Here is an 11,649-nt window from a genome sequence, read left to right on the forward strand (position 1 = left end):
CAGACTTATAAGTGCATTACCACCACCTATCTCTCAAATGGACCATTGACACTCCCAATTGAGATTGTAGATAGAGTGTCAATGGTCCATTTGAGAGATAGGTGGTGGTAATGCACTTATAAGTCTGCGATCCGCCGTAAAGCAAGAAGAAGAAGAAGAAGACGCGAACGCGCTCAGGACAGTTCAGACATTGCGGTGAAAATCAGAGGTAAAAAACGATATAAATACTGTTCAGTTTCTTGCACAGACCGATCGTTTCGTGTCTTTACACATCAATGTATCGTCACGAGCCGCAGGGTTTAATTTGGTTTTGTTTGTGTATGTTTTTTTGACTCTCAAAGCCGTGATTCCCATCCACTGACATTATAGGACTGACAGACTGCAACGGTTTGAGTTAAAAATCTCAGTTTGTGTTCTACTGAAGAAACAAAGTCACCTACATCTTGGATGCCCTGGGGGTAAGCAGATAAACATCAAATTTACATTTTTGGGTGAACTATCCCTTTAACTGTACATGTGGAAAAAGTCAAATACACCTTTCTTCTGTAATTTGTTCCATTTTTGCTTTGTTTTTGGTGTGAGTAGGCCTTTACATGTTCTTTGCGATGTTTATTTAAGTCCATATATTTATAATTATTGTGGATGCTAGAACAGGTACCACTTCTTCATTTGTATCACGAAAACCTCAAGAACGTAGTTTCAAAAGTGAAATACATTACACAGAACAGCTCACTGCATAAAAAGTTAGCCATTGTAGTGATTAAACTAATGATGGGATGGGTTACAAGCAAGTTTACATAATTATTCGAGGTTGGGTTTTTGCAACAAGCACTTGTATTATTGATGATCACTTGATTGTATTCAGACAGGTTATTAATATTTCTCTGGTTCTTTTGCAGTCCACTCCTCTTCACCTGGCCGCTGGGTATAATCGAGTGCGTATAGTGCAGCTGCTGCTGCAGTACGGTGCTGATGTCCATGCCAAAGACAAAGGGTGAGAAATATCTACGACTTACTGTCTCTCTTTAACATTTAGTGTCCAGTATGTAAGTCAACATGGAATGCAACCTATTTTTACTTCCATAATGTGATACGAGTCAAAAATTATATTCTAAGAAGTAAATGATAGGCTGGTACCCATTAGGATATATAATAACTTTTTTTTTTTTTGTATAGCATGCATATATTGTTATATGAGAGTTTTTTTTTATTCATTGTTTTATTATATATATAATATTATATATACACTACTTTTAAAACTGAGATTAAGATAATTTTTTTTCAAAGATGTATATCCTTTTAATCAGCAATAATTATTAAGAAAGATGGCTGTTATTGATTTCATGCTGGTTTAAATGCTTTAATCATGATCTTTTGAATAATTCTGAAATGTTGTTTTGCTCTCTCACTCTCTCTCTCTATCAGTGGTCTAGTTCCTCTGCATAATGCCTGCTCTTATGGTCACTATGAGGTCACAGAGCTCCTGCTGAAGGTAAAGAAAACAATCCAGCCAATACTTACTGATCACAATGTATTAGCTCCCCCAGCACTGATATAACCACGGGTGCTTTATTGTTTTGATTATTAGTTACAATAATACACATGATTGATGCTTTCCTGTTTGTCTCGCTCGCAGCACGGGGCGTGCGTTAACGCTATGGACCTGTGGCAGTTCACGCCGCTGCACGAGGCGGCCAGTAAGAATCGAGTGGAGGTGTGTTCACTGCTGCTGAGTCACGGCGCTGATCCCACACTGCTCAACTGCCACGGCAAGAGCGCGGTGGATGTGGCGCCCACAACTGAACTTAAAGAGAGACTCACCTGTAAGTGACATTCATGCTACTTTCTTTTCAGTATCACCGCCTTGCATTGTATTTGATGAATATCCAATACTCGTTGCTTACTAATTCTGGGGTGCCTGTTTTTCTCTAGGAAGTCACACTTTGTCAAACTGATGATGCTACAAAGTTATGCATTTCATGGCATTTTTGCTTTTTACAACCAGTTGTAAGGTGAAGAATCTCTTAATAAGCAGAAAAACTGCAACAAAGAAATAATTCCTATGAACTATTTGTTCAATTCTCAGCTGATATTCACATGATTGACATTATTTTATGCTTAATGCTGGTTTCAAGGTTAGAATTATGGATAGTGACAAAAAAATGTAAACAAAAGCTTATTTTGCAAAGTTTTTGAACTAAAATGTATTTTTTGTCATGCCTTTTGCAGACTAAGTAAAATTATAAATCTTTAATACCTCTGTCATTAAAACCATGACTTTTTACATTTGATTGCTTTTGTAAGTGTGTTAAATTTTGGTATGTACATTATAGCTCATATGTAATAAAAAAAAAAGCCATTGTTAAAAAAAAAAAAAACTGATGGAAACCTTCATCACATTGGGTAATATTGGCCTTTTTTGCTAATTGTTACAAGATGCAGGGCTATTAGTTAGTAATCGTTTGACTTTTGCGATTTCCTTCATCCAGATGAGTTCAAAGGACAAACGCTATTGCAAGCGGCCCGCGAGGCGGATATGGCAAAGGTCAAGAAAACTGCTCAAGAGATCATCAGCTTCAAACATCCTCACTCGCACGACTCTGCTCTGGTGAGCACTTTACATGGTCTCCTCTGAATCCTGAGGGTTTTAATGATGTGTTTATTAAAATGTCTTTATGATATTCGAAGCACTGCGCCGTAGCCTCTCCTCATCCCAAACGCAAACAGGTCACAGAGCTGCTGCTGCGGAAAGGTGCCAACATTCACGAGAAGAACAAGGAGTGAGTGTTCAACTTTAGATATGAAAAAAATTGTTGTACAATTTATTTGAAACAATTTTCACTCCGAAATTGCTAGTAAATTTCACAAATAATTATAAATAAATGGCAAGTAATACATTCTCACATTATTACATATTCTTTCTCCTTCTAGTTTTATGACTCCGTTCCATGTCGCGTCTGAACGAGGTCATAATGACGTGCTTGAAGTCCTTCAGAAACACGGAGCAAAGGTACAAGCATCCTCACACTGCATGGAACTAATTCATTGTGAGCTCTGTTTTAGGAGATAATGAGCCAATTTGCTATGTGTCATCTACTTTAGGCAGCTACCTTCATCTTTGTCTATATTTAAAGGCTGTTATATTATATCTTGGACCCTACATCGAATATTATGCCAGACTCCAGGGCATCTTTTTTTAATAAATCAATTTGTAAATGATAAAACAATGATCAATTCAAATTGTTATATATATTGTGCTATACTAGTGGTTTTCAAACCCTGGCTTGCGACCCACCCGAGGCTTAAAGATGGGTCACCAGGATGATTTAAGGAAAATGTATATATGTATTTAACAAAGTTCAAGACTCCGGGAAGAAGGAGGTGGGAACCGGCAAATGTAAGTTCTTCAAACAAATAAACACATACAACAAAATGAAAGTAAGTGGCAGCCACCTCACAACATACTCCAGTGCGTATCTGTCTCTCCGTGTTTGTTTTTTTCAGTCCTGAATTCTGCAAGCTTATCCTCTGATTATAACAAACAAAGTCTAGACACGATGTAAATAAAATATTTCTTGTGCAGTGTAGAGAGATTCATTGAATATAACGGAATTTTCTGATAATGCGATAAACCGTAATGAGTGACAGTTCAGTGATTTTTAAGGGAGTGTTATTTGCATGCTTTCTTGTGCATAATCCATTCAGAATATGAATAAAAGTAAAAGTTAAAGAAATAAAGAAAAATTGTATTTGATCAAAATACAGTAAAAACTGTAATATTGTGAATTATTATTGCAAATTAAAATAGTTAATTAACTAAAATAAACTGTATTTAAATATATTTTCAAATATAATTTATTCCTGAGATGCAAAGCTGAATTTTCAGCATCATTACTCCAGTCTTCAGTGTCACATGATCCTTCAGAAATCATTCTAATATGCGGATTTGCTGCTTAAGAAACATTTCTTATAATTATCAGTGTTGAAAACAGTTGTGCTGCTTCATATTCTTGATCTTCTTACTAAACCCAAAGTTCCCTTTATAATAAACCTTTGTGCATGTGTTTAGGTGAACGCTGTGGACACACTGGGACAGACAGCCCTGCACAGGGCGGCCCTCGCCGGTCACATCCAGACTTGCAGACAATTGCTGAGTTACGGAGCCGACCCGTCAATCGTTTCACTGCAGGGCTTCACTGCGTCACAGATGGGCAATGAAGCCGTACAGCAAATACTCAATGGTACTATTACAGTATCACATCTATTACTCTGAGTCTTATTACAGTATGATTAATGAATTAACTGTCCATTTATCCTAACAGCACGATGTCCTGAATTTATGATTTTTCTGCATTTATTTCTCCAGAGAACATTCCTCCTCGTAATTCGGATGTGGATTACCGCTTCCTCGAGGCTGCTAAAGCCGGAGACCTTGATACAGTGAAGGTAAATAACCGTTTCAGAGTTTACCAAGTTTAAAGGTGGGGTAAGCGATTTTTCAAAAACGCTTTAGAAAACTGATTCGGGCCGACTAGCAAAACAAACTTGTAGCCAATCAGCAGTAAGGGGCGTGTCAACTCATGATGTGGAGGAGAGAGCGTTCAGTGCACAGGACGGAAATTAGCCGAGCCGAGCGATAGAAAGATAGAGATGGAGAATAAAAAACAAAAGAGGAAAATGTCTATGGAATAAAAGAAGGCTTAAGGAAAGAAGTAGGACCCGTGTAAATATCGGATCAGCTTTCCAGCGCTGGAGAGAACTCAAGGAGCGGAAGGCCTGCGATTGGACGCCGAGGTTGTTTCTTCTCGATAGGTGAGTAACACCGTGTCTGAGCCGCAACAGCTAAAGTCTGTCTAGTACACTGGACGCGACAAAGCGACCGTTGAAAATCATTTGAAATTTGTAGGTGAGTAACACCGTGTCTGCGCTGCAACAGTTAAAGTCTGTCTAGTACACTGGACGCGACAAAGTGATGATTGAAAATCATTTGAAATTTGTGTCAATACGTCATAAATAGAAGGCAGCAGCAGTTTTCTGTCGGGAATTTGTCATGTCACACCGCGCCGCATCCAGTGTAGACCATAGATATGTATGTATATCTATATGGTGTAGACAGCATCACTGATTATAATGAGTTCCATAGTATTTACCACCTTTAAAGTCAGCATGGTCCAAATCTATTTCACTTTTGCAGTGTGACATAAAATTAGACATTTAATGATGATATGGGACTTAATCTGTTATAAAGATTTCAAATCAGGAAATCAATAAATATTTATTCATTTGATGCCAGTTTGTTTGTGTATCTTCCATAGCAACTGTGCTCCCCTCAAAATGTGAACTGTCGTGACCTGGAGGGCCGCCACTCCACCCCGCTGCATTTTGCTGCAGGCTACAACCGTGTGGCTGTGGTGGAATACCTGTTGCATCATGGGGCTGACGTGCATGCTAAAGATAAAGGGTACGATCATCTTCATTGGAAGTAGCGTGACTATCGTTGCACTGTGTCTGAATTGTCTGATTTTCACTTGTTCTCTTTCTTTGTCAGTGGTCTGGTTCCTTTGCACAACGCGTGTTCATACGGTCACTACGAGGTGGCAGAGTTACTGGTGAGACATGGAGCGTCTGTGAATGTGGCGGACCTTTGGAAGTTCACACCACTACATGAAGCTGCAGCCAAGGGCAAATATGAGATCTGCAAACTTCTGCTCAAGGTTTGATACATCAGATGGAGAAATCATGCACATGTTGGCATAATTATGAATGTCATGATTGTGTGGGAATTTCATATAATATTAATGATGTTTGGTGTTATCACAAGTTATAATTATGCAAGATTATTTTTCAAAATTGTAGATACATTGGGCTGAAATCCAAAAGTAAAATGTGAAACTTTTTGGAATTTATAAATTCTATAAATATTGTACTATTTTAATGTATTATAAATTAAATATATGTTATTATTATTATTGTCACTGATGTTCAAATAAAACAGTGACCTAAAAGTAATTCTAAATAATAATTATAACTGAGTTTGAGATTTAAATATTGAGATTTATTGAGACTTTTTTTTTTTATTCCAATTAACAATTGTGGAAACTTTTGGAACATATACATTTGTTAAATATAATATTTTTATGAGAATATTTAAATATCTAAAAAATATTAATTAATATCATGTTAATATAATATTCAATTTAAATATTGAATTGTTATTATTAATATCCAAAACAAACAGTGACCTTAAAATAACAAATAATATTTTGATTTTTCAGCTGCCAAATTTTAGCCCAAAACAGTGTATTCCTAAATCTAATTTTTGCAGTCTTAAATGTAATTAATGTAGGATTAATGATTATTATTAAGAGTGTAACACAGCCCTTTTGCAGTAACATCTCTACTCTCTCTTTAGCACGGTGCAGACCCGTCTAAGAAGAACCGTGATGGCAATACGGCTCTGGACATGGTAAAGGACGGAGACACAGACATCCAGGACCTTCTGCGCGGAGACGCCGCCCTGCTGGATGCCGCTAAGAAGGGCTGTTTGGCCCGTGTGCAGAAACTCTGCAGCCCTGAGAATATCAACTGCAGAGACACACAGGGCAGGAACTCCACACCACTGCACCTTGCAGGTAACTTACCATAAGCCATATTCTCACATTCAACATGCATTTATCTCATCTCTCTGGTGGCTTAATGATGAATTAATTCATTTTTGATCAGCTGGTTACAATAACCTGGAGGTGGCCGAGTATCTCCTGGAGCACGGAGCGGACGTGAATGCTCAGGATAAAGGAGGACTAATCCCTCTGCATAACGCTGCTTCATATGGGGTGAGAAAACAGGGGATGCGGGAAGGTCAGAGGTCTTAGGCCATGTCCATACGTACACGGGTATTTTTATAAATGGAGTTTTTCCTTCTTCCATTTTTAAAAAAATCTCCGTCCACATGAAAACGCAAACGCATGCTATGAAGCACTGTCAAGAGCATGCCAAACCAACAGGTGGCGATATAATCTCAACCGTAAAACCATGTTGGCCAATCAGAAGCCTGAAAAAGTTTCCAGTAGGTGGAGATAACAGCGCATGCTCGGACGTCACAAGCCAAAAACTCCGGTTTCGCTGTCTACACAATAACACTGCAACCGGAGTTTTTGAAAATCTTCACCCTGGCAGGAGTTTTCAAAAATGTTTGGTTTCATTGAACTGGTGCTGCGTTTGCGTGTGGACGAACGGCCAAACCGCGTAGAAAAAGCTGCGGTTTTAAAAATAACCGCGTTCATGTGGACAGGGCCTTAGTATGGATAAATGTCTTTATCTGTGAAGGATGGGTTTTGTATTATTGTTGTACCAAACCTGCATTTATTTGATCAAACATCCAGTAATATTATGAAATATTATTACAATTTAAAATAACTTTACTATTTGAATATATTTTAAAATGTAACTTATTCTTGTGATATAACTGGCAAAGCAAATGCACATATTCTCAAAATGGCTAAATATTGGGTGATTGGACTGTCTAGCAATAGTGCATGAACTTGTACTAATAATAAACAGCAATATTGTAGCATAATGTGTAACTGCCTTCTCTGTTCTGTCCAGCATGTGGATATCGCCGCCCTCCTGATCAAGTTTAACACATGCGTGAACGCGACAGATAAGTGGGCTTTCACACCGCTGCATGAAGCTGCGCAGAAGGGACGCACACAGCTGTGTGCACTGCTGCTGGCGCACGGCGCTGACCCCACCATGAAGAACCAGGAGGGACAGACAGCTCTGGACCTGGCCACGGTAAACACCACTACAGCAGCTGATAATACTGTAGTTGAGAGAAGATACAAGTTGACTTCAGTTGAAGCCTGTAAAGCCTGACGTATGAAATAATAGTCAAAAAACTGGAAAACTTTTTATTGAACTTAAAAAAAAAAACAAAAAAAAAATCTAAATGTTTTTTTTTCTTGAAAATCAAATTTGATTTTATGGTGACTGTAGTATGAAATTCATTGCTATTCATCTGCTCTCTGTGTCTGTCAGGCTGATGATATCCGTGCGCTGCTGATGGACGCCATGCCCCCTGATGCCCTGCCCAGCTGTTTCAAACCACAGGCCACCGTGCTCAGCGCCGCTCTCATATCACCCGCCTCCACACCCTCATGCCTCTCCGCTGCCTCCAGCATCGATAACCTGGCCGGGCCCCTCAGTGACGGGGCCTGTGGAGGGGCTACAGGACCTGCTGATGGGGCCTCCGGAACTGAGCGCAAGGAAGGAGATGGTGAGAAACAGAAGAACAGTCTCAGAGGCATTTGTTTATGAATCAGACTGATACTGACACTGATTGTGGTGTATAGCTTTGATTAGTTTAAAAGAACTGGTTCATAAGAATCATTTGTTTGGGAGTCAGACTGCAACTGATCGTGGTGTATGGCTTTGATTCACTTTAAAAGAACATTCTCATGGGAGGAATTTGTTTGGCAATCAGACTATACTGATTGAGGTGAATGATTTTGATTCAGAACTGACTGATAAGAGTCATTTGTTCAGGAATCAGGCTACATGGATTGATTCACTAAAGAACAGTCTAATATGAGTAATTTGTTTGGGAATCAGACTACACTGATCACACTATGATTTTGATTCCCTAAAAAGAGCTGCCTCATAAACGTAATTTTTTTCAGGAATCAGATTACACTAAACATGCCGTATGAATTTGATTCACTAAAAATAACCACATCATTTGTTCTGGAATTAGACTACACTGATGGTGCTGTATGAATTTGTTTCACTAAAAGGAAGTACCTCATAAGAGTCATTTGTTTGGGAATCAGACTACACTGATTTTTTCCAACTATTTAACGTGATGTTCTTTTCAGTTGTTATCTTGTCCAGCATATTTTTGTGATTCTTAATTTGCTAAAATTGTTTTTTTTTTGCCCCGTAGCTGTCTTGGATATGAACATCTCACAATTCCTGAAGAGTCTGGGGCTTGAACATTTGAGGGACATCTTCGAGAGTGAACAGGTGAGAAAAACAGAGACAACTTTGTCAGAGACATCTTCTGGAAGGATGTTTCAGAAATTCCTCATGTTTTTAATGCCATGTCCATTAGATCACTCTGGATGTGTTGGCCGATATGGGTCACGAGGAACTCAAGGAGATCGGCATCAATGCTTACGGACACCGTCATAAACTCATCAAAGGCATCGAGAGGCTGCTAGGAGGACAGCAGGGTGAGTGACTATCTCATAAAACTGCTCCTAAATGCTGCTCCTGCTTGAATCGGTGTGTTTTTATTACATTTAAATCCTGTTATCTGTACGCACAGGTGCCAACCCATACCTGACGTTCCACTGCACCAATCAGGGCACAGTTTTGATCGATCTGGCCGTGGATGATAAAGAGTTTCAGTCTGTTGAGGAAGAGGTACAAACAAAAACACTTGGAGCTCTGGGCTGTTTCATACACCTGTCTGCTTCAGCTGTGTGTGATGAGTGTTTGTTTGTTTTTTTTGGTCACAGATGCAAAGCACAATTCGGGAGCACAGGGACGGAGGAAATGCAGGTGGCGTTTTCAATCGATACAATGTCATCAAGGTAAAACACACCAAATGCATTCAACATTAGTGATATTTAACTCTTCTAAAATAGGAATTGATGTCCATAAAAGGTTTACATAAACATACTGTAGGATCACGTTGTTTTGATAGATGTGGGTAAATGATCTAGCTTCATAGTTGATATCGTAAATATCTGTTCTACTCTTGAGCAAAATCTAAGAGAAATTGTCCTGTAGATCCAGAAGGTGGTGAATAAGAAACTGAGAGAGCGATACACACACAGGCAGAAAGAGATCGCAGACGAGAATCACAACCACCACAATGAACGAATGCTGTTTCATGGTAAGCGATCTGATGCTTCTCTTCTTAACATAATGACTTGACAAGAAACTAAGAATCTTTTTTGCGTTATTCTATGATTTAATTGTTTGCCACAATGTCATTTTTTCATCTTAATTTTAAAAGAATGATTTTTTTCTTTGTATTTTTTGAAAGTTCTTATGAATAAATAAATATAAAAAATTAATAATTTCTCTCTTTTATTCTGAAAGGATGTACTAAATTGATCAAAAGTGGCAGTAAAGACATTTATAACATTTTTGTTTGAACAAAATGCTGTTCCTTTTAACTTTATTTCTAAAAAGAATCCTGAAAAAGTATCATGGTTTCTATAAAAATATTAAGCAGCACAACTGTTTTCAACATTGATAATAAGAAATGTTTATTGTGCTGCAAATCAGCATATTAGAATGATTTCTGAAGGATCATGTGACACTGAAGACTGGAGTAATGATGCTGAAAATTCAGCTTTGCATCTCAGGAATAAATTACATTTGAAAATATATTCAAATAGAAAACTGTTACTTTAAATTGTACAAATATTTCACAATATTACTGTTTTTATTGTATTTTTGATCAAATAACTGCAATCTTGGTGAACATACAAGAAATACAGGAATGCTTAAAATGCTTATTTTTCATAGGGTGTATTCACACCCGTCTTGTTTGATTCGATTGAATCAAACTCAAGTTCGTTTTCCCCTCTTGGTGCGGACCTTTTTGGCAGGTGTGAATACAGCAATCCCACTTGGGTGCGGACCAAACAAGCGTACCGAGACCCAGCTGAAGAGGTGGTCTCGGTCTGCTTCCAACCGAACTCTGGTACGGTTCGTTTAAGGTGTGAATATGACCTGACCTCGATCTGACCCAATTGCAAAAATCACGCTCAGAAACAGACAGCTCGCGCATATAGTGCTGTTATTTGCGTTTCAGTGGCTTAAATCACTTGTTTCAAAACTACAATGCTTAAAAACAGATGCAAATGGTGAGTTTTCGTGACCATGGCACACAGCAACGTGATGTGAGCGCGCTAAGTAGGCTAAAGCTTGCCGCAAAAATTACCATGACTATGTTAGGGGAAAATAGTAAGGAGATATTTGAATTATTTATTAATAAACTAGTGTTTTATGAGTGAGTGTCACAAAGATGAAGTTGATGATCCTGACTCGCCATCTCATCATTGGATTTATGAGCAAAAATTATGGCGTATTTAATTTGTTTCCACTGATGTCCCGAAGCGCGCTTCAGCTTCCACTCTCCACACAAGCGATTGGATATGCACCTAATAGCGCACATTTATATAGGTTAAATGTTTAAACTAACATTGTGATGTGCCAATAAACAGGAAAATAATAGAATTAGTAGTGATGCAAACTTCATCAAATATCTCTAAATAGCTCTAAAATAGATTCAGATCAAGCAGGATCCAATGAATTACGTAGTTTTTTGTTTCATTATAAATGGTTTAATTTAAATAATCAAAAAGCATGTCTAATTATTTAATTCATTTTTAAAAAGAACAGAAATAAAATTTTTATGGCCCTGTGAAAGTATTTTTTCCCAAAGTCTGTTTTATTTTTCCCAGATTGCATGTTTTCTGTTATAAAGGCTTATACATTTTAACAACAATCAATTTAAAAATGTAACAAAAATTTAATCTCTAGGACTCTATGAAACTGGTTTTATTTTTTTTCCAAATTCTTAATTTTTTTTAATTCTGAAAGATTCTCGTCTAAATTTAACTATTTAGCAAC

At 37.8% G+C, this 11,649-nt stretch overlaps 1 protein-coding gene across 1 annotated transcript in view; it reads left to right on the forward strand.

Moving 5' to 3' along the window:
* Positions 1 to 9,939, forward strand: part of tnksb (tankyrase, TRF1-interacting ankyrin-related ADP-ribose polymerase b) — a 23,162-nt gene extending 13,223 nt beyond the window's left edge. The window contains exons 7-25 of the mRNA XM_016507933.1: positions 900 to 994; positions 1,426 to 1,492; positions 1,637 to 1,823; positions 2,490 to 2,608; positions 2,689 to 2,780; positions 2,932 to 3,010; positions 4,070 to 4,241; positions 4,367 to 4,446; positions 5,316 to 5,461; positions 5,549 to 5,714; positions 6,413 to 6,632; positions 6,724 to 6,833; positions 7,606 to 7,794; positions 8,038 to 8,275; positions 8,942 to 9,021; positions 9,110 to 9,230; positions 9,326 to 9,423; positions 9,519 to 9,593; positions 9,793 to 9,939. Coding sequence (XP_016363419.1) covers positions 900 to 994; positions 1,426 to 1,492; positions 1,637 to 1,823; positions 2,490 to 2,608; positions 2,689 to 2,780; positions 2,932 to 3,010; positions 4,070 to 4,241; positions 4,367 to 4,446; positions 5,316 to 5,461; positions 5,549 to 5,714; positions 6,413 to 6,632; positions 6,724 to 6,833; positions 7,606 to 7,794; positions 8,038 to 8,275; positions 8,942 to 9,021; positions 9,110 to 9,230; positions 9,326 to 9,423; positions 9,519 to 9,593; positions 9,793 to 9,939 — 2,481 coding nt within the window. The remainder of the gene's footprint in view (positions 1 to 899; positions 995 to 1,425; positions 1,493 to 1,636; positions 1,824 to 2,489; positions 2,609 to 2,688; positions 2,781 to 2,931; positions 3,011 to 4,069; positions 4,242 to 4,366; positions 4,447 to 5,315; positions 5,462 to 5,548; positions 5,715 to 6,412; positions 6,633 to 6,723; positions 6,834 to 7,605; positions 7,795 to 8,037; positions 8,276 to 8,941; positions 9,022 to 9,109; positions 9,231 to 9,325; positions 9,424 to 9,518; positions 9,594 to 9,792) is intronic.
* Positions 9,940 to 11,649: the final 1,710 nt, after the last annotated feature.

The sequence above is a fragment of the Sinocyclocheilus anshuiensis genome, unplaced genomic scaffold, assembly GCF_001515605.1.
Source record: "Sinocyclocheilus anshuiensis isolate Anshui unplaced genomic scaffold, SAMN03320099.WGS_v1.1 scaffold117, whole genome shotgun sequence".
NCBI lineage: Eukaryota > Metazoa > Chordata > Actinopteri > Cypriniformes > Cyprinidae > Sinocyclocheilus > Sinocyclocheilus anshuiensis.